This window comes from Nicotiana sylvestris, chromosome 1, assembly GCF_000393655.2.
Source record: "Nicotiana sylvestris chromosome 1, ASM39365v2, whole genome shotgun sequence".
NCBI classification, from domain to species: domain Eukaryota; kingdom Viridiplantae; phylum Streptophyta; class Magnoliopsida; order Solanales; family Solanaceae; genus Nicotiana; species Nicotiana sylvestris.
Window position 1 is genome coordinate 149,245,234 of NC_091057.1, and position 23,171 is coordinate 149,268,404.

Sequence of the window (23,171 nt, forward strand, 5' to 3'; positions counted from 1 at the left end):
CTCCGATCCTAAATGGTGCATTAAACATTAATGGGTTTGTACTATATAACTTGAACTCAAACTCAAACTACTCTTATCAATATTTGTACTGTTCTTTAGCAAGATGAAAATTTACTACACGTGCATTAAAGGAGTTGTACTTGTAGCATACTGCTCCAGATGTGTATGTAGATGAAAATTTCCCCGGCATTAACAGGAATACCCCCCAAAAAAAAAAAGAAAAAGAAAAACCCGTCAGTAAAGCTTCCGTCTTCCTCCTTAACTCAACTATTAACCCCACCCACCCCCATTTTCTCCCTCCTTCTCTCTCTAAACCCTTACTAACTCTCTCTCTCTCTCTCTCTCTCTACACTCTTCTTCCTCGTTGGATCTGCAAGTACAATATCTGTACCTACTTCAATTTCCATTCATCAATCAAACCCGGATTTAATTATCCCAAATTTCTGCCCAATTGTTGAGGCAGAAAGAGGTTAATATTTATTGATTGTTTGATTGTAGTATTAATTTTATTATTATGAGAGTACCTTGTTGTTCAGTTTGTCAGAATAGGTATGACGAGGAGGAGCGTTGCCCTTTGCTGCTCCAATGCGGTCATGGATTTTGCAGGGAGTGTCTTTCTAGAATGTTCTCTGCTTCGCCGGATACTAGCTTATCGTGCCCCAGGTGTCGCCACGTGTCCCTTGTGGGCAACTCCGTTACTGCCCTAAAAAAGAACTACGCGATCCTCGCTTTAATCCGCGACTCTAGTTCCAGGTACTCAAGCGATGATGAGGAAGATGAAGAAGAGGGGGGCTTCAATGAGAATGGTGATGATAATGAGGAGAACGATTCGAGAAGGAGGCATGGCGCCCGTGCTGCGTCCAGCTCGGGTTGTGGGGGTGGGAGGATAGAGGTGGGTGCTCATCACGAAGTTAGGTTGATTAGGAGGATAGGTGGTGAGTCCAAGAGGCATGGAGTAGAGATGTGGGCAGCAACTGTTTCTGGTAGTGGTGGTGGTGGTCGGGGCCGGTGTAGGCATAAAGTGGCGGTGAAGAAGGTGGGAGTTGGAGAGGAAATGGATGTGGTGTGGGTTCAAGAGAAGTTGGAGAAGTTGAGGCGGGAGTCTATGTGGTGTAGAAATGTGTGTGCTTTTCATGGTGTCTCCAAATTAGAAAGAAGCTTGTGCTTGATTATGGATAGGTGTAAAGGATCTGTACAGACCGAGATGCAGCGCAACGAAGGCCGTCTCACTCTTGAGCAAATTCTGAGGTATAATGTGTGATTTTTCGATAAAGGGTTACTCCTGTTTCCATTTGATTCATTACCTTGTTGATTATGTTGTTCCAAATTTTGGAGGTTTAGTAGAGAATTGAAAAAGAAACAGGAATTTATGAGTAATCGAACTCTAAAATTATGTGAGAACTTTGGCATCCTTTATCTATCACATGCACTTTACAATGCTCATCAAAAGCGGAAATGTTGTCATCTCTTGCTGTCTTGCATTTGATGTTTCATATGCCCAAACTTTGATGAGATACATGAAATTGTGGAGATACTAACAAGAACGGGAAAAATAGTAGCATCACCTCCTGATTTGCAAGAAATCCTCATCTCAGAGAATGACATTTTGAGAAAGTAGGAACTAGCTTTCAGTAAACGCTACTCCAAGAAAAAAGAAAAAAAACATTATTAAAACAACAACAACAATAACTACACCTAAATCCCACGCCAGTTAGGGTCAGTATATGAATCGTCAATTCCTCACTGGCCAGGATTCTCCATTAAACTCATCTCAAGCCAATATTAAACAAACTAAAAATAAAAGAAAAAGCACTAGAATTTCTATATATTTTTATTGGCATATAACTCTCTGACAAGACTAAAAGACAACCAGGAAGTATAGGACCTAAAATAAATGTACTAACATGACTAAAACATATTCCAAATTAATCGATTTTTTTGTTTTTGATGATGATGGTGTCTGGGCCAACTTGGACACACCTCTCCTAACCGGGTATGTGCAACCTCCCACTAGCACAGGTACGAGTGAGAAGAAATAACCTACCTAGTATTTTTATATTGCCTATATTGATCTTGTTCCTCCATTTGTGCCATCTTGGAAGCAATATATATATATATATATAGGCGACAACAATTAGTTGAAAATATAATAAACATTATTATATTTATTGTTTTCTTCATTTAGAGTAAATCGCTATATGAGATCATCCTGTCTATACTTACCAAAAATAAAAAAAACAAATTATTCTGCCTATTGGCAGAATAAATCAAATGAGCTAAAGCTACCACGATAGAAAGCTGTACTAACATAGACAAAGTGGAAATGGCGGGTTGAATTGAAGTATCCACTATCAAGGTGTAAAAGCAATGAACTATCTGTAAGCAGAATGGAAGAGAGAGGGCTGAGTCTAAGTATCCTAGGTGTCTATCTTTTGATTTTAAATGAAGAAGTAAAAGAGAACTACCTTGTAGTGCGTGACAAACTTTAAACAACTGAAACTTTTTCCACTTAGACAATTCAATAGTTCAAGACCACATTGTTTGCTAGACTGATTGGAAAATTTTTTTGGAAAAAGAAATTTGTCATGCTTAGCATTACTATACTAATAACAACAACAATAATGCTTCAGGCCCAAATACGTTGGGTCGACTATATGAATCCTCAATGACTATGTTTCTCCAATTAAAATTCATCTCGGGCCAGCATTATATAAAATAAAAATAAAAATAGATAGATAATGGTGGTGCTCGGTCCAGTATGCGCACACTCGACTAATCACTGGGCACGTGCTACTGCTACCGCCAATTAGCACATCTATAACATAGGTATTGGGTAACAATGCCCGCCAAAGTTTAGGTAGATGGAAGAAAACACAAAAGCACCTAGTGTTTTTCCTTGTCTTTGGTGGGATTAGGACCATCCCTGGACTTCCATGGCTTTTCCCACTTTAATTACTATTAGGCCATACAAAGATGCTTATATTTGTTTTGATACATATAAGTTCATTGATATGGTGGGGAAGAAAACCCCGATATTCAAGTTTGTACACAAAGGTGGTGAACCGACACCAAGACATTGTTCTCCATAAATCACACCGAGTCGTCCATGCTAGATGGGACCTCGTGGGTGCACCAAAAGATCACCAAACCCAAAAAATTTGTCCTAGTTAGTGCAACAGTATTCTCCATCTTCTCAGAAGCTCTCATGTTTTTCTTTCCATAGTATCCACATTAGCTCCGAAGGAGCTACATCCCATGCTCGACGTCTTTTCTTTTTCCGACGTCTGAATGCCCAGCTGGACATAACATCTTTCATCGCAGCTGGCATTATCCAATGAATACCAAAGTGATTCACTGCTGTGCACTATAACTGGCTCGCTGTCTGAGAGTGTATTAGTTGGTGATTCACTTCCCCTGAGATGCTGATATGTCGACAGTTTAATCGGGGGTTTTGCACTAATGACGGGTTTGTTGTACTTGATACTGTTAGTAATACAGCATTCATATCACCAGTCCTCTTCTTTTTATGCTGTCAAAATAGCGTCTTAAAGTGCAAGAAATCTTGATAGTTTCACTATCAGTTGATACATCATTATGAAGCTTGATCTTCACACTGCATGGTGCAGTTCTTCTGTCTCATCAAACAATATCAGCATAAGCCTGTTTGTTAGCTGTAGAAGCATAAAGGTATGGGAAAGGTTCTATATAGAAGGTGCAAGACCCAGCTGACAAGTTTTTTGAAGCTTTTGTATGAAATGCGATTGACAAACTCAACTATAATTGACAGTTCTTTTATGACAAGAGGGGTTGCTCTGATGGTAAGCAACCTCCACTTCCAACCAAGAGGTTGTGAGTTCGAGTCTCCCCAAGAGCAAGGTGGGAAGTTCTTGAAGGGAAGGATGCCGGGGGTCTATTTGGAAACAGCCTCTCTACCCCAGGGTAGGGGTAAGGTCTGCGTACACACTACCCTCCCCAGACCCCACTAAGTGGGATTATACTGGGTGGTTGTTGTTGTTGTTGTTGTTTCTGCACTTCTATTGCGTGGGAGCTCTGGAAGCTTTTCTATATAAGCTAAGCCAGTCACCAGTGTTCCCCAATTAAATTATGATCTTTACATCCTCGATAAATGAAAGGGTAAAACAATAAAGAAATGAATTTGGTTAGCCATCTTAGAATTTTAGGGCTTGAATCAACTTTTCGAACTGTAAAACTTATCAAAATTCTAGCTTACAGATGCCCTAGAGAGTCAGCAAGAGTTCAATTCCCAACCAGTGCTTCCCTTCTCCATCGCCTTTTCCTCTTCCCTGGGCTCCTCATTGCTTGTAAAGTTGTACTAAGAAAAGAGTCCAGTCTCCAGATGTACATGCAATTGATCTAGCCACTTTTCTGTATGTAGTCTGTTTGAGATAGTGCCTTTAGCATTTCACGTATCTCCTAGCATTGATATATTATCCCATCTTAAATGCAGATATGGAGCAGACATTGCACGTGGGGTGGCTGAGCTTCATGCAGCTGGTATTGTCTGCATGAATATTAAGCCGTCCAATCTTCTTTTAGATGAAAATGGTCATGCTGTGGTCTCTGATTATGGACTTCCAGCAATTCTAAAGAAGCCTGCCTGTAGGAAAGCTAGATTGGAGTGTGAGTCCTCAATAACCCATTCATGCATGGATTGTACAATGCTTAGCCCAAACTACACTGCTCCAGAAGCATGGGAGCCTGTAAAGAAATCAATTAATCTTTTCTGGGATGGTGCCATTGGTATATCTCCGGAATCAGATGCCTGGAGCTTTGGTTGTACATTGGTGGAAATGTGCACTGGTTCTATTCCGTAAGTGACTGAACTTAACGTTCTTCGATGTGTCACTTCTACCATGTTTTAGCATATAAGTTATTCTACTCCATGTGATGATTTATTTAGAGAACCCTTTGTCATTCTTATGCAGATGGGCTGGCTTAAATGCAGAGGAAATTTATCGGGCTGTTATAAAGGCAAGGAGACAACCTCCTCAATATGCAAGTGTAGTGGGTGTTGGAATACCGCCAGAGTTGTGGAAGATGATTGGTGAGTGTCTGCAGTTCAAGGCTTCCAAGAGACCAACTTTTAGTTCAATGTTAGCCACATTTCTTCGCCACTTGCAAGAGATCCCTCGCAGCCCTCCTGCCAGCCCTGATAAGTAAGAACATTTAGTTAAGCTGATATTTTGTAACAGGATTGTCATATGAACATGGTTAGCTGTTGGAAGGTAGCATTTAACACTTGATTATCTTGCTTCTTAAGCTGCAGCAGTGCTCTTTGTGTTCCTTATTCTGATTGTTAAAGATTAATGTTTTACAGTTGCTTTTGAGTTTAATCATTGGCCGTTCAGATAAATGTTGCTTATTATCTGTAAAAATGCAGTAACTTGCAGTACTTGGGAACGAATGGTGTAGTGCCATCTGCTACGTATCAATTGGAGGTTTCTCTTGATGATCCCAGTCTTCTACACAGACTCATTTCTGAAGGCAATGTAAATGGAGTTCGGTAAGTCTTAACGTGTTTTTCAAGTAGTAGGTATCATATTTTGCAAAATCATCAAAGAGACTACCAGAAATTTGAAAGGAACATTTTCATAACTCAAACAAAAGAAAAAAAAGGAGAAGAAAAGGAAGAAAGAAAAAAGATTCAGGTCATCAAGTTTTTTTCTATTTGGAAAGGGAATTTATAGAAGTTACTTGTGCTTAATGCACATATCCCTTCAAGAAATTTTAGGAACATTATTCGCTATATCTGTCTTTTTGCAACTTCTGGCAGTTCTCCTAAAAATTATTTTTCCTATATACTTCATCTCTTTTACTCATCTCGACGCAGAGACTTGCTAGCGAAGACTATTTCAGGACAAAGTATTAGCTCTTTCTGTTCTCTACTGGAGGCGCAAAATGCTGATGGGCAAACTGCTCTCCACCTTGCTTGTAGACGAGGAAGTGTTGAACTTGTTGAGGCCATTCTGGAATACGCGCAGGCAAATGTGGATGTCCTAGACAAAGATGGTGATCCGCCCCTTGTGTTTGCTCTCGCTGCTGGATCACCTGAATGTGTTCGTGCTCTTATCAGGAGGCACGCCAATGTGAGATCGAGACTGAGAGAGGGGCTTGGTCCGTCCGTTGCTCATGTCTGTGCATACCATGGCCAACCAGATTGCATGCGTGTAGGTCTCTTGTCCTTTTATGTGTATGTTGAGAAAGATGTTAGGCTGAAACTGAAATGTGGAGGAACAAATGGAAAGTCAAGCTACTAAAGAGATGAGATTTAAATAGCGAGATAAGATGAAAATGCAATTTTAGGTTAGAAAAGTAAACTAAAAGGCTTTCCTAGAGATGACGTTTTGATTTCTTATTCGTCCTCTTGTCCTTCCCCTACTCTGCCCCACGTCCTCTAATCTTCTGCTATAAAAAGTAGAGCAAAACAAAATCCATGAGGTTCTATAGTCCAATTTGAGATTTATAGTTGTTCACTGGTAAAAGCTCCTACTTTGCATTTCAGGTCTCCAAGGTTTGTCCTTAGCAGGCCTTTCTATTCTCTCTTCAGTAACCCCCCCCTCTCCCCACCCCCCCCCCCACACACAAAAAACGAAATAGAAACAGCATGTTTAGGATGCTGTTTTGTTTTGTCCCTCTTTTGGATAGATATCTTTGTTGGCTCTTTGTATCTTTTGGTTGTTACTTGTTATGCTTTGGTTGTCAGATCGGTTTGCTTGTTATTGCCCCTCCCCTTCCTGAGCCGAGGGTCTTCCGGAAACAGCCTCTCGGCCTTTTTAAAGGCAGGGGTAAGGTCTGCGTACACTCTACCCTCCCCATACCCCACTTGTGGGACTACACTGGGTATGTTGTTGTTGTTGGTTGTTACTTGTTATGTTAGTACCTATCTTCCTTTTTATGTTTCATTGCAACAGGAATTATTACTGGCTGGGGCTGATCCAAATGCAGTTGATGATGAAGGTGAATCGGTGCTTCATCGAGCTGTTGCTAAGAAATATACGGACTGTGCCAAGGTCATACTGGAAAATGGAGGCTGTAAATCAATGGCTATCTTGAACTCCAAAAATTTGACGTAAGTTCAAATATGATTCTTATTCATTCCTCGAAATATTTTTGGAAATAAAATTCTAGTAGGGGAACCCTATAGTTGGAAGCGTGGAAAAAATTAGGATAGAGAAAAGTGCAAAAGAAATCTAATATGAAATCATAGGAAAACAAGATGAAAAGAGAATCTCGGTGGTTCTCGGAGTTTCAAAATTAAAGTACAAGTTTCTTATCTTGCGTAAAGAATACCTTGTAAATGATAGTGACTCCATACTTGACATCATAGAATCCCTGTAAGTTTTTGCTGTAGGGGGATTCTTATCTTTTTTGTTTTTTCTTGGAGTATGTATTTTGTCACTTTTTTTTGGGAATGATAACATTGTGTTCATCAGTACAAAATGTACTGGCAACAGTATTTACAAGCTACAGCCCTTGTGTACTTTACAAGGCTTCCAAAAATTGCAAAATAGATTCAGCATCTACTACAGAAAACTCTTTACACCAAAAGTGAAGATCTAAAATGTATTTTGTCACTTTTAACTGCACAATCTTTGTGATGTTCTTTATAAAATGTTATCATTCTAAAAAAAGTACTACTTTCTAAATTTGTGTCTCCCAAGGAGTAGAGTATAGCTTGCTAAATTCTTTTAGGTTATTTCCCCCTTTAAGACTCTTAAGTCAGTAAGATTTATTAATTCATTCAAATATGAAGATCTATAGGAAGGGAATTCATGAAGAAAAGAGCTTGCTTTTGAGTGAAATTCCTTTACTTCATCAAAAATAATTCATGAAGAAATTACTCGAAGTTTACTAGGAAAAGCATGGGCCTTTCCTTTGCAAGAAGACTTTGTGGTCCACTTGTTTGACTTATGGTGTCTTAGATGGAACCAAATTGAGCTTGTGGCATCTTTAAGTTAAAGAACGGCGCTTGAAAAAAATTGTTGGACCTGAGTTATCATATTAAAACTATTTTAAGGAATTTGATGTGACCCCTTCTATGTACTTAGAAGGTGCTTTATAATTTATCTACTGGGTTCTAGTGTCACTATCATGTCTTTATTGTATTATATACATTAGGGGGTCCTGTATATTGTCCGAATTAAGTCTTATTCATTGAAACAAAACAGAGAGTTAGTTATTAAATATCTCTTTCGATGTGTTTCACATTTTTAATCACTCAAATTTGTCAAAATTGCAGTAATCATGAATTTCCAAAGAGAATAGTTGGGATAATAGTAATAAGAAGATTAATTATGTGGCTAATGGGTTTACTCTGGGATGATCTATGCGTGGAACAATGATGATAGGTTATTTGGTAATCTTGCAGCTTTTTCAGGTGCATCCATATAAGTTTACTATTGGAAACTGCTCTTTAAATCTGCTGCTTCTACTTTAGTTGTTAATAGTTTGGCTTTTTAATCAGCAATGGAGGAAAATTGGCTGCTTGTGAAGGGTGATGCTTGAGCATGTTTTGGCCTTATATTTTCTTTGATCTCCTCCCCTCTTTCACACGTGGTGCATATTTTGTGTCTTGCCTTCTACAGGCCACTGCACTTGTGCATCGTGACTTGGAATGTTGCTGTTGTCAAGAAGTGGGTGGAACTTGCATCTATTGAAGAGATCGCTGATGCTATTGATATTCCAAGTCCTGTTGGTACTGCACTGTGCATGGCAGCAGCCTTAAAGAAAGATCGTGAAGCAGGTGAGTATGACACTCTTTTTACAGGGATGAACATAAATGTAGTTGTTTTTACAAGATATAGCAGTTGATAGTACCTCTTTTTTACTTCCTTTTTACTAGCTGTACCTGTTCTTGTTTTCTTGTTACCAGTAATCTTGCGTACTTTTTGTAGAGGGAAGAGAACTGGTACGTTTGATTTTAGCTGCTGGAGCAGATCCAGCTGCACAAGACACACAACATTTTCGAACTGCTTTGCACACTGCTGCTATGATAAACGATGTTGAGTTGGTCAAGGTAGGCTGATATGTACTTGAGTTTGACCAGTGCTATTTTGGAGAAAATATGCAAATCTTAGGTTGTATGTCCAAGTCGTGCTTCGGCTGGCCAGTAACACTCTTTTTATCATCAGTTCGGTAGTGTCTCATTTTTCGCTGATCTCATGTTAGTCTTCAAGACACTACCCTCTAATGATATTGGTTAGCTCTCTTGCTTTCCATTGATATAGATAAGGAGGGATATCAAAGTATTTTTGAGCGAATAGATGGGGTCATTACTATAAGGATCGAAACTTGATAGTTAATAGATTATAAAAAAAAGGATTGAAACTAATTTTTGACATGGTTTCATGTCGCTCAACTTAAGCTTGCTTTCTACTTGTCAGAAAAAATTTAAAGCTTGCTTCCAACTTAAACTCGTCGAACAGCTTTTTGTTCGACGAGTTAGCTGGGGGAGAGTTCATACAGGATGAGGATTCTTAATCTTGTTTTGATAGATCAATGATATATAAAATAATTTATATCTTTCCATTCAAGAAGTGACATAAAGGAATAGGTGCAAAAGTAATTTGATTTTCCTATTCTGTTATGCCCCCACTTATTTGAAAACATGCATGTCTTCATGTCCTTGTTAGCGGGTGCATGCCTATGCTGCCAAGTGACTAGTTTCGTAGTTCTGCACAGTAGTCAAGCGAGGTTCTCTTTTTGATTGTAATACTTTTGAAACCATCATTATTTTTATTGTCTCATAATAACCAACTTTTCTTTAGATCATCCTCGATGCTGGAGTTGATGTAAACATCAAGAATGTGAATAATACAATACCTCTTCATGTGGCATTGAATAGAGGTGCGAAATCATGTGTGGGATTGCTTTTGTCTGCTGGGGCAAACTGTAATTTCCAGGTCCGTCCTAATCACTTTTTGGTTCTATCACTTGATACAAATATGTGAATTCGGTCTTTTGGCAGCTACTTTCTGAAAACTTTCCGATTATCTTCTTTGGTCGTCGTATTTTTTATCACTAGAGCACCTAGTATATATAATATTTTCTTCTGGTCTTAATATAATAGACTAATGTAGCAGATTTCCGTAAAGAGTTCAGTTCTTACGCATCTATTGTTAAGAGTGTGATTTTTTTGGGTTGGGAATAATAGATGATTAGAGTTCTATGCATCCTGCTTTCGTGGAGCAAGATGTATTGAGTGTAATGCAAGACAATAAAAATCAGTAAGTATTTAGAAGAGATATTAACTGTAAATCATAACTATATATCATAATTTTTATTTGATAAGGATAATCGTACAATAATGGTAGTACAAACTGTTAATTTGTTTTATTACTGGAAAGAAACCCAAAAACTCTGCACAAGCTCAAGTGCAGGGGTTTGTATTTTTTGCCTTTTTGGCATTAATTTACTGAATGTATGTGATATGTATGCTTTGTTAGAAGTCTTCAGCGCCCTGCCATTATAAAAGGTCCGTCTTTTGCTTTGCACATATCTGCACCTGATGGTGCTGTTATCATACAAAATACGTTACTTGTTAAGGAAAAAAGTTCAAATGTTAATACTACTGCTACTACAAGTCTACAACAACAACAACAATCCAGTAAAATCACACAAGTAGGGTCTGAGGAGGGTAGACTGTACGCAGACCTGACCCCTACCCCAGAGAAGTAGATAGGATGTTTTCGAAAGACCCTTGGCTCAAGAAGACGAAAATAGATAATAGATCAATAATAGCAACAGAAGCCAGAAATATATTATCAGCATCGTAAGAGACAAAATAAATGGAAAAACAATAACAACGACCATTAATAATGCCACAGTACTATAAAAAAGGAAAAATAGTGTGGGCACAACATAAACCACTATCAGTCCAAGTCAAAACACTAACCGACTAGCCCCACCCCCGGAACAAAGAAGAAAAACGCTCGACTGGTGACTGCTTCCTAACCTTCAACTCTAATGCTCGATCCCCACACCTTCCTATCAAGAGCCATGTCCTCGGAAATCTGAAGTCGTGCCATGTTCTGCCTGATCACCTCACCCCAATACTTCTTAGGCCGCCCTCTACCTCTTCTCATACCTGCCAAAGCTAACCGCTCACACCTCCTAACCGGGGCATTTAGGCTTCTCTTCCGCACGTTCCCGACCATCTAAGCCTCGCTTCTCGTAACTTGTCGTCCATGGGAGCCACGCCTACCTTCTCCCGAAAATCTTCATTCCTAATGTTACCCAGCCTAGTATGCCCGCACATCCATCTTAACATCCTTATTTATGCTAATTTCTTTTTCTGGATATGTGAATTCTTGACTAGCCAACACTTAGCCCCATACAACATGGCCGGTCTAACCACCGCTCTATAGAACTTGCCTTTAAGTTTTGGTGGTACATTTTGGTCTCACAAGACTGCAGATGCTAACCTCCATTTGATTCAACCCACCCCTCCCTCTCCACCCCTATACGGTGCGTGACATTCTCGTCGATCTCCCCATCTCCTTAGATAATTGACCCAAGATACTTGAAACTTCCTCTCTGAGGGATGACTTGTGAGTCAAGTCTCACGTCCATGCCCGCTTCCCTTGTCACGTTGTTGAACTTGCACTCTAGATATTTTGTCTTAGTCCTACTCAACTTGAAACCTTTAGAGTCCATGGCCTGTCTCCAAACCTCCAGCCTTTCGTTAAAGCCACTTCAGGACTCATCAATCAGAACTATATCATCAGCAAACAACACACCATGGCACCTCTCCTTGAATATGGTGTGTTAGTGTATCTATCACAGTGTTATCAAAGGCGAAAAGCGCAAAAAAGCTCTAAGGTCCGTTGGGGCTTTAAGCACAAAGCGCAAATAAAGCGTGAGCTTTAATGAAAAAAGGTGCAACGGGAGAAAAAGTAAAAATATGCATGTAGTCCAAGACTAATCATTATAAGCATGAATAACAAATATATAGACAAAGAAATTGAAATTTTTTTTACGATAAAGTGAAATATCAATTGTTTAAGGTCGCCTTTTCAAGATTACGCTCATTGGCAAGGAAAAGTATGTCTTAGAGCTTTGATGCGACACAAAAGCGCCCACAAAGCGAGGCGAAGCGCTCAACGTGTTTTGAGCCTTGCTTCAGGGCTTAAGCGCGCCTTTGACAACACTGATCCATCGGCAGGGCAAATAAGAACGGGTTGAGCGCAAATCCTTGGTGTAACCCCATAACAACCGAAAAATGCTCTGAGTTGCCTCCCACAGTCCTAACCCGAGTCTTAGCTCCACCAAATGTTAATGTGGAGTTTTTTTATTCATTTGGAGCTTCTCAATTCATTTAGTTTTTGCATTATGAAAAGTGTATAGGTAAGGTGTGTGAATAAGGAAGGGAATTAGCTCTGAAGTGAGATGTGGCTATGCAGACATACTTCTAGTCTCATATTGTTTTGAAAAATATTCCTTTGCTTCATTCCCGATGTCTAAATAGAATCCTTAGGTTGTATCAGCGTTTAGGATTGCAGGAACCAAGGTCCAGAATGAAATCTAAGAGAAGCTTTTCTGTTGCAACTTTTGCTGGACTTTGATAACTGCAAAGTGTGAGGTTGAGGAGTTCTTCACTAAGAGATTGGATGTGCAAATCCTCAGCAGATACGGCCCAAACTCGAGACTTTTCTGAATTTTGTAGTTTATGATGGTCTTGGAATTTTTTTGCATAGGTTCCTACTCAAACTAGAATGAGCCTGAAGGAAAATGTACTTTTGCAAATTATTTTGTGAGGCTCATAACCCTGTGTGGGCGCCTCAATGAAAATTAGTGTCAAACATTACGGTCATGGCTCTGTATTTGATTTGCTCATGGCTTTTTAGTTTGCTTTTCAATGCTTATTGATATTTGTTAGTCTATTTCTTATATTCCTCTTTGAGCTAATTTTGTATTTCTCGCTGATATCAGGATGATGAAGGTGATAATGCTTTCCATGTAGCAGCATTCTCTGCCAATATGATACGTGAAAATCTTGATTGGATTGTAATTATGCTCAGGTATCCAGATGCTGCTATTGAAGTTAGGAATCACAGGCAAGTTCCAATTAGCCGTATGGTTCCTTTCTATGGGTTATGCTATCATGGAGACGACTTGTATCTACTTATCAAAAAACACTCTTGTATCTGAGCTTGGCATTAACTTCATCAATGTCTATTGTTGCAGCGGCAAAACTTTATGTGACTATTTGGAGACTCTGCCTCGTGAATGGATTTCAGAAGATTTGATAGAGGCACTTAGGGAGAAGGGGGTCCATTTATCTCCCACAGTGTGAGCAGAAGATTTTTTTTGTTGCTAATTTTTGTCAAATAATATTTGTAAAAATGCTTGTTGATTGTGCTTGAGGTTTTGAAGAGCTGCATGTTCATATGCTATACAGATATGAAGTAGGAGACTGGGTGAAATATAAGAGAAGCATTGTGACACCAACTTATGGGTGGCAAGGTGCAAGACATAAGAGTGTTGGTTTTGTGCAAAATGTCCTTGACAAAGACAATCTCGTTGTGTCCTTTTGCTCTGGGGAAGCTCAAGTACTGGTAGATGAAGTTGTAAAAGTGATTCCATTAGACAGAGGGCAACACGTGAAGCTCAAGCAAGATGTCAAAGAACCAAGGTTTGACTTAACTAAAAACTGTTATCCCGCCGTATTTATAGCAGGGTTATGCGCTTCTTCTTATGTCCTTTTTGCTCTTAGTGCACATAGAAATACCTTGCTTCTATAGGAAATTGTGAGTCAAACAAGCACTGTAAGAAGCAATCCATCCGAAACAGGAAACTTAAGGCAGAGCCTTTTCCCTTAACAATTTCCATGGACATTCCCTTATCCCACTACCTTCCTGCTTTAACATCAAGCTATAACAACTCTCGACTGTGAAAACACCATCATTACTGGCCAACCAGATATGTGAGTTCCTACTATTAGCATCTAAGATTTACTGTTTCCAAAAAGTTCAATAGCTACCAATTTCCCCAATTTCCCATCATTAAAACATCTTCTAGAATGCAACTGCCCACCAGAATCAGAAATTTTATCAGCAACACAACTTTATTTATAGCTATGTTGTACAAAGATCTAACCAAAATCTAATTTCTTCCCCCCCCCCCCAAAAAAAAAAGAAAAAGAAAAAAGTAGGGGTGTTCGTGGTCGGTACAGTATTTAGTCATTTCGGTTCGGTATTTCCGTTATTTGGTTTCTTAAAAGGCTATACCAATACCATACCATTCGGTATGGTTTGACTTTTCTCCGTTCAGTTTCGATTTTTTCGGTCCGGTAATTTCGGTTTATTCGGGTTGAATATTAACTAGTGCATAGAGTCATAGACTGTAATTTTTTAATTAAAGTACTCAATGAAAACGTTCTAAGCTCACCTGACCGTTGATAAAAATTTTGTCCAAAACCATCAAGTATGAACTAAGAGAAAAAAGGCATAAAGGAATACATTTGATCGTTGGAAATATCATGTTACTTGCTTAGAGTTAACTATTGAAATTAGAGAATACAACGGCTAATCCAACATATGCAACAACAATACAAGAGTAACGGAGTAAAAAACACTCTAAAACCATTGAAATATTATGTTAAACTACTTGGCAACCTAGAATCTGCATCCTACCTTGTTCCTCTATTTTCCTAAAGAAGTACATGGGCTTTACAACCAACCTCAACATGAATGCCAAAGAAAAGTATTGTGTAACTTAGTATGTTAATCAATAATATCAGTAATGTGTAATTTAGTATATATTTCGGTACGGTATCGGTATTTCGATATTACTTTTTAAAATACCAAATACCATACCAAATTATTTTTAAAAACCTAAACCAAATACCATAACGAATACCGAATTATATACCAAAATTTTCGGTTTCGGTACGGTAATTCGGTATTTACCATATTATGCACAGCCCTAGCCTTAAGCATGATGTTCCTCTGGAACTGCTCCCCATTTTAGGAGGATTAAACAGGATAGTGAGGACAAAAAATGTATTAATTATAAGATTAGTCAAGTTTCCTGTCCCGTAGTTTTGTCTTGCCAATTTCTGCTTACAAGGTTTAAGTTGAAAATTTTCAAGCTGACTCAGGAAAGCATTAGCATTTTTGAGAGGCTAATTGTAACTAGCTTTGCTTTTGCTACAGGTTTGGTTGGCGCGGCCATGCCCATGATAGCATAGGAACTGTATTATGTGTTGATGAGGATGGGGTGCTTCGTGTTGGGTTTCCTGGAGCATCTAGAGGGTGGAAAGCTGATCCTGCGGAAATGGAACGTGTGGAGGAATTTAAGGTTGGAGATTGGGTTCGGATTCGTCCTACACTCACAACAGCTAAACATGGATTTGGATCTGCAACGCCAGGAAGCATTGGTGTAGTGTACTGTATCAAGCCAGACAGTAGTCTGATGGTGGAGCTAAGCTATCTTCCTCATCCATGGCATTGTGAACCAGAAGAGGTTGAACCTGTTGAGCCATTCAGAGTAAGACAAATAACTTCACTGATGTCTGATAGTTCATTACTCCCTTTGTTTCATTTTATATGAAATGTCATGTCATGTTTAAGACCACAAGTTCTGACGGTACTATGCTGAAAGCCCTTTTTTCTTAAACTACAGTGTACATTCAAGTACTACCATACTAAATGAACAGAGAGATTACCTTTTTCAGAATTCCTATTATCCTGTCCCTTGGTTAAATTCTACATTCTGTACCTTTTCACAGATTGCTGATAGGGTCTGTGTGAAGCGCACTGTCGCAGAGCCAAGATATGCTTGGGGTGGTGAAACACATCATAGTGTAGGAAAAATAATTGATATAGAGGCTGATGGTCTGTTGATCATAGAAATCCCCAATCGGCCAATCCCGTGGCAGGCAGATCCTTCTGACATGGAGAAGCTGGAGGATTTCAAGGTAATACTTGTAATTGATCAGTATTTTGTTCTATAATGAGGATGCTAGCTGATGTTGTTGGTAGTTAGGAGCTTTCGTTCTGTTTTGGGGGTTGTGGAAATGAGAATGGAAGAAAAAAGGTTTTGTGTGTGAAATATAAACAGCGTGTTGGTAGCGTTCTCAAACAACTTTGTTTGTTCTGTGCACATTAACAGGTAGGTGACTGGGTAAGGGTAAAAGCTTCAGTTCCCTCACCAAAATATGGTTGGGAGGATATCACGAGGAACAGCGTAGGTATAATACACAGTTTGGAAGAAGATGGTGATGTTGGCATCGCTTTTTGCTTCCGGAGCAAGCCTTTCTCTTGTTCAGTGACAGATGTGGAGAAGGTGCCACCTTTTGAAGTTGGACAAGAAATTCATGTTTTGCCATCCGTTTCTCAGCCCCGACTTGGATGGTCCAGTGAGACACCAGCAACGGTTGGAAAGATTGTAAGAATTGACATGGATGGTGCTCTAAACGTAAGCATGCCTTGCTTGTATCACTTAAAATTTGGTGGAAAGAATCTATTGACCTTATAAGTAGGCATAAAATATAGTGAAGGTTGAATTGACTTCCAATTCATTAGTTATTATTTTTAATGAATTGCTTCAAACCTTAACTACAAGTAATGTGACCTTTGATGCTTTCTAGGTTAAGGTTGCTGGGAGAGACAGTTTGTGGAAGGTTTCTCCTGGAGACGCAGAAAGGCTTTCGGGATTTGAAGTAGGTGATTGGGTACATTCTAAACCAAGCCTGGGAACTAGACCCAGTTATGATTGGTATAGCATTGGGAAAGAAAGTCTAGCGGTTGTGCATAGTGTTCAAGACACTGGTTATTTAGAGCTTGCATGCTGTTTTCGCAAAGGACGCCTGATGACTCATTACACTGACGTTGAAAAGGTTTCTGGATTTCGAATTGGGCAGCATGTTAGGTTTAGGGCTGGGCTGGTAGAACCAAGATGGGGCTGGAGAGGCACTAATCCAGATTCTCGAGGTGTTATAACTGGTGTTAATGCTGATGGAGAAGTTAGGGTTGCATTTTTTGGTTTGCAGTGTCTCTGGAAAGCAGATCCTGCAGACCTTGAGATAGAGCCAACATTTGAAGTCGGAGAGTGGGTCAAGTTGAGAGAGATTGCAAGCGGTTGGAAATCTGTAGGACCAGGTAGCATTGGAGTTGTGCAAGGAATGAGTTATGAAGGAGATAAGTGGGATGGTAATGTCTTTGTCGCCTTTTGTGGAGAGCAGGACCAATGGGTGGGATATTGCAGCCATCTTGAGAGAGTGAATAAGCTCTTAGTCGGTCAGCGTGTTAGAGTAAGAAACTCTGTAAAGCAGCCAAGGTTTGGGTGGTCAAATCACAGTCATGCAAGTGTTGGAAATATATCAGCAATTGATGCAGATGGCAAATTAAGAATCTACACACCAGCAGGCTCAAAATCTTGGATGCTTGATCCTTCAGAAGTAGACCTTGTTGAGGAAGAGGAAATCCAAGTTGGTGATTGGGTCAGGGTTAGGGAGAATGTGTCTAACCCAACACACCAGTGGGGGGATGTCTGTCATTCTAGTATGGGGGTGGTGCACCGCATAGAAGATGGTGATCTTTGGGTTTCATTCTGCTTTATGGATAGGCTATGGCTCTGCAAGGCCTCGGAAATGGAAAAAATTAGAGCATTTAAAATTGGGGACAAGGTGAAGATCAGAGATGGGCTGGTGGCACCTAGATGGGGATGGGGGATGGAGACGCATGCGAGTAGAGGTGAGGTTGTTGGAGTAGATGCTAATGGGAAGCTAAGAATTAAATTTCAATGGAGAGAAGGGCGGCCATGGATTGGAGACCCTGCTGATATTACTCTTGATGAGCGCAATGATCAGTGAAACATTTGTCTTTTTTACTTCTCCTATCACTAGATAATGGGCAGGGCAACCCTTAGCCTGTTTTATATATATGGGAGGCAGTCACTGTGCTGGCTGTGCGATGGCGTTAGAGGCTGCCCCAGGGCAGTTGACAGCCATGAGGACGGATGTACCCAGAGAAGACGTGATGACGGAGAGATGGGTAAAAGGTTACAAAGAAGCTGGGATGGATTTGGGGTCATTGCTGAAGTTAGATGTGGTCATCGTTGGGGCCCGCATTGGAGATTTTTCTGCATAATGAGTGTTTCCTTTAGCTGCATTAACAGGAATATGTTTGTTTTCTATTCTGTACAAATCACAAGGAAATTTTTGGGTCTCATAGCTTTCAAACATAGTTCACTTACACTAGATTTGAACATTTCTCTCCTCTATCTTGTCATTTAAAAAATGCTGAGGCCACTGCTCATAATCTTGTAAAATTTTATTTAGCCGTTTGAATAGAGAAGCATGTGAATTTAATGCCTTTCCTCTTATATTGGTGAACTTAGAGTATTGGGTCTCAAAGAATCCTTCCTTCATGTTCGGAGTTTTATGAAATGTCTGTTCAAACTTGTGAAATTAAAGGACAAAACTTAGGTACCTAAATTATAGAGATAGAAAATGCGTTTTTCCCAAAGCTAAAATTATTTGTGCACGGTATTAAATCCAAATTATTTTTAACGACTATAGTTGAAATGCTCATGGCATATAATATAAATTCAGAATCTAACTATCAACTCCTTCAACCAACTGCGAGTTTATAATTCAAGATCAAACTATCAAACCTTAAATCAAAATCCAGCTTAATCAAATTCAAAGACCAGCTAGCTAGCCTTTGAGAACATCCGTGAAGAGTAAAGAACACTCTGTTTCAATTTAGAGAGCTTGTAAATACTCATTTCTATTTTAACATCAGAAAATGCATTTTGTTGCACTACTTGTTCTAATTATTTTAGATGCAAAATTTGTGTTACAAGTATTACAACTGCTAGGCAGACACCAAACCTGAGATTCAAAAAGAAATTGCTGAGACATAATATTGAGCTCCAGTAAAGAGCATGACATGCACAGTTCCACTAACAAAGAACCTAATGAATTATTCATCACAGATCATTATTGATGATGTCCCGCATCATTTGTATTGGGATGAGTCCTTCAGTTCTAATAGCATCCTTATTTGGATCTGGACTTATGAAATACAACGTTGGTAGTCCTCGAACCTGAGAAAGGATTATTTCAGTTAGCAGACAGCTTTGCAAATTCTGGACAGATAGTCATATTTACTTGCAGAATATGTGATGAGAACAAGGAGTTCTGATAAATCTCAAGTATGCACACGAGTGACGGGGGAGAAAACAGATCTTTTTCTTCATAATTGGTAGTAGTAGTTTTGAAATAGACCAAATTTTGATTCAAAGCAGAAGGGTGGTAAGTGGTTGTACCTGCATATCACGTGCAAATTCGTATTCATCATCTGTGTCCACTTTCACAATAAGTGCATTGCTTTCATACTCTACAGCAAGCTGTCAGATGAAATTGCAATTATACTACAGAATAATTTTGCAAACCAAAATAACATATTTATCAAGCGAGATAGTATCCCTAAAGCAATTAGTTCTGATTAGAACAATTTTGACGTTAGGAAAAGATAACCTAGTGTGTGTAGCAAGATATCACTGACCTCCCAGCAGAACTACTTCAAATGGACCTCAACTAAGGATAAAAAAGCATATGTCTCAAATCAGTAATGCCGTGATTCTCTTCTTATTAGTAGAAAGATAAACTCTAATAGCAAAGACCTCTGAGCTATATACAGATACACACATAAAAGTGCAGCCAGGTGCACAAAGCTCCCGCTATGTGCAGGGTCCCGGGAAGGGCCGTACCACAAGGGTCTATTGTACGCAGCCTTACCCTGTATTTCTGCAAGAGGCTGTTTCCACGGCTTGAACCCATGACCTCCTTGAATTAGATTGCATGATCTCCAATCTTGCAATCACATAAACAGAGGGGTGTTTACTCTTGCTTATTCCAATTCAAGAGGATAAAGTTAATAAAAGCTAGAAGTAAGTGAATCCTTTGATTGCGATTTGTGACGTGCTATTTATTTTAGGCTTTCAGGTACAGTCCTCTGAAAAATTACGCACTTAAACAAAATGTTAAGGTTTACACCAATCTTCTTTCGAATACAAAAGTAGGTAAAAGTTACTGGACAGCAGACCATAAATTTGTTGTTTATAGCTTCTCAACTTAAAATGTTTCAATGTACAAACTTTTAATTCTAAAGAAGTTTGCAACAAGAATAGTTATTCTTTAGCTGATAGTTCTCTTTTACTGCATAGAAGCACTCATCCATTTAACACAAACCCTCTGCTCGTAGAGACTTTAACCGCTCCACATATTAATACTAGCTAGATAATGGACGATTTGCACCACCATCAATGTGACATAGTTAAATAAGCAACTAGGAAAAGTGAATATCACTAACATCTCAATATGCACTTTGTCTACCATTCTACTTATATTCATTTCTCACAGAAACCATGAACTCTTAAGAAAAGGCCCACACAAGTTTTTTTCCCCAAGCAAGTGAAAGCTACGGTAGATTGACGATTACACAGCTATTATAATCACCTGAGATTTGTCTCTATCTTTTCAACAATTGAGTGTAGGCACTTAGAATTGCACAAATTCGACTTGCCATACCTTCAAATATACCATAACAATGAGTATAAGGCTTCCCTAGAGTTCAGAAAGAAAGCCTACCAGGGACCGACAAATGGTGATTATTCCCAAAATTATCCGGACTAACTTACATACACTATCGACTTTGATAGAAAAATGTCCACTCCTTCAAATTTTACCACTTCAAACTGACACCCTCGCTTTTTCCACTCTAAGACCAAGGATGTTTTTGTCCTCATATATGGGGTTTAGATAAACGAAAAGTTTACATTCCATGTAATGATACCCAGTCTATTTGAACTATGGTACAATCCTCTAGAAAATTCATTCCAACAATCCCAACTTTGAACTAATTAAAGCATCTATAGCAGTAACTAAAAAATGCTTAAGACATTGTGGTTTGAAATCAGAACCAACCATTTCAAGTTCTTGAGCCATCAAAATACAAGGACCACACCATGTGGCATAGAAGTCAATAATCAGTGGCACATTCCGTTCTCCCTTTATTAGTTCTTGAATATCTTTTGCAGACACCTTCTTCTGCAATCCCAAAACAATAAATAAAATAAAAGAAATGGAATTAGCAATGTTACATAGTTATGTTCATTAAAAACAAAAGAATTAAAATAATTCACAATACTTTGTTAAAAGAATTAACAAATATAAATGATTCTAACACAGGGGCTAAGTAGAGTTCCTGTCAGTACTTTTTTATCCACTGTTACAGAACCTTATCCACAATGTTCTGCACGAGAAAGCACGCACATACTTCCACCTCCCCAAATTCGTATGAATTTATTTTTTTCGAGCAGAAGAATAAAACCCAATAGTCGAAATTTGGAAATGTTGAATCAAAATTGAGAAGCTAAATGAAATTGAACAACAAAAAAGGAAAGTATACCACAAGATAATCCTCTCTGACATATTTGCCAGTTGCTACAGCTGGGGGTTTGCAAATGGATTTTCTTGAAAGGGTTTGGGTAGAGAGTAGAGAGGGCCTAGGAGTTGGACAAGTGTATGAGAAGAGTGAATATTTACGCTGATTAGAGGAGAAGTGACAAGCTGAAGTTTGGGGTGGCGGAGCCAAAGGGTGAAAAGAGAGGGTCGCAGCTTGCATTCTTAGCTCTCTTTATCTGCTCTGCCTCACTCACTACTCTCTGTGTTTATGTGAAGGGAGAGACTCTGTTAGGGGTTTAAGGGGAGAAGGAGCAAAGAAAGAATTATCCAAAATCTTTTAGAGGCGAAGAGAGGGACTATATAGTAATTCTATATATACCAATCCATAATTAGGCAGATTCTGTCATTTAAAACGCGCTAAAAAGAAGGCACGAAATCTGCGTTTGATTCTTTCCACATTAAATTCGAATTTTGAAATGGAAAGAGATCTCATTGCTGCGTAATTCTCTCGTTCACTACAATTCTAAAACAACGCAAGCTTCAGAAGCTCCAGTACTCAAATTGCTTTTACAAATTCTACAACGCAATACAAATTGTAGAATTCAAAATTGTTCTTCATCGACCTCAGTAATCAAATTGTCGAACCTATATCTGTTCTTCATCTTTTTTCTCTCAACTACACGAAATCATGTCAAAAATCCCAATAATGCTAAAATTGAATGGAAATTGGGATCACTATGGCAGATTTAGAGATTTTGAAGTTGATGCCATTGTGGTAGATGAGAATGCAAGCTACGGAATTCTGATTTCTACAATTGCAGAACAACTATCGATTGATACATTAGATAAAATTGTAGAAATCAAATACATTGTGAACAACAATTGTCCTCCAATGGAGATTAGGAATGATATGGGGGTTCGTGTGTATATGGAGACCAAAAAGGAGAATAATAACTTAGGTTCGTATCCTTTATGTATAAGCGTAAGAGATTTCAATATGGAATTGGCAATCACCAACGATAACACAAGTGCAGGTATGTTTAATTCGACATTGCAGAGAGTTATTGTGTTAGTGTGTTATCTACAATATTACAACATTTATCTACAAATTAACTACAAAAAACAATGTACTGAAGCTCATAAAGCAATGTTGTTTTCAAAATTATCTACATAGTTACTATATTTATCTCTATGTTGCTGCAGGTTCGTCTGGATCCCTAAACTTACTTGAAATTCCATTCTCACCAGCTATAGAGGAATATCAAAGTGAAATAATAACTGAATCTACGCAAACATATATTGAAGAAGGACAAGTTTATCAAGACAAGCAAAGTGTAGCTGCTGCAATGAAGAATTTTTCTGTGATGCACAAGTTCCAGTTCAGAGTAAAAAGATCTAGTCATAGAAGGTATGGATTTATTTGTGGAGAATATATCAACAAAAGCAGTGTTTTAGTGAAGATATGTGGTTTTTATAAATTGTAGTTTAATTGTAGTTAAACTGTAGTGAATTGTAGTTTTTAACGAATTTGTGTTAAAACAGTCCTTTTTGTTGCTTCTACATCTATAGCCTGTATTAAATATTGTATTTTTTTGTAGCTACTGGCTTATATGCGTTGCTGAAAACTGTAAATGGCACTTCAAGGCAACGTCAATTAATGATTCGGCAATGTTCAAGATAAGGAGTTTCAACCGACAACACACATGCTCCTTATTGGACGAAACATTCATACAAC

The 23,171-nt window shown here is 38.7% G+C and overlaps 2 protein-coding genes across 2 annotated transcripts; one reads left to right on the forward strand and one right to left on the reverse strand.

Annotated features, from left to right (window-relative positions):
- Nucleotides 1–217: 217 nt before the first annotated feature.
- On the forward strand, nucleotides 218–18,348 carry LOC104227599 (E3 ubiquitin-protein ligase KEG). Its single transcript, XM_009779878.2, has 16 exons — nucleotides 218–1,248; nucleotides 4,469–4,831; nucleotides 4,947–5,177; nucleotides 5,402–5,524; nucleotides 5,852–6,188; nucleotides 6,933–7,090; nucleotides 8,607–8,764; nucleotides 8,916–9,037; nucleotides 9,789–9,923; nucleotides 12,952–13,076; nucleotides 13,207–13,311; nucleotides 13,421–13,654; nucleotides 15,177–15,510; nucleotides 15,752–15,940; nucleotides 16,135–16,440; nucleotides 16,613–18,348. The coding sequence occupies exons 1-16, from the start codon at nucleotides 515–517 to the stop codon at nucleotides 17,834–17,836; spliced, it is 4,878 nt and encodes a 1,625-aa protein (XP_009778180.1). The 5' UTR covers nucleotides 218–514; the 3' UTR covers nucleotides 17,837–18,348.
- Nucleotides 18,349–18,723: 375 nt separating this feature from the next.
- LOC104227598 (thioredoxin-like protein CITRX1, chloroplastic) lies at nucleotides 18,724–21,781 on the reverse strand. The gene is made up of 4 exons (XM_009779877.2): nucleotides 21,441–21,781; nucleotides 20,957–21,079; nucleotides 19,297–19,377; nucleotides 18,724–19,074 (listed from the first exon to the last, which is right to left on the reverse strand). The coding sequence occupies exons 1-4, from the start codon at nucleotides 21,654–21,656 to the stop codon at nucleotides 18,958–18,960; spliced, it is 537 nt and encodes a 178-aa protein (XP_009778179.1). The 5' UTR covers nucleotides 21,657–21,781; the 3' UTR covers nucleotides 18,724–18,957.
- Nucleotides 21,782–23,171: the final 1,390 nt, after the last annotated feature.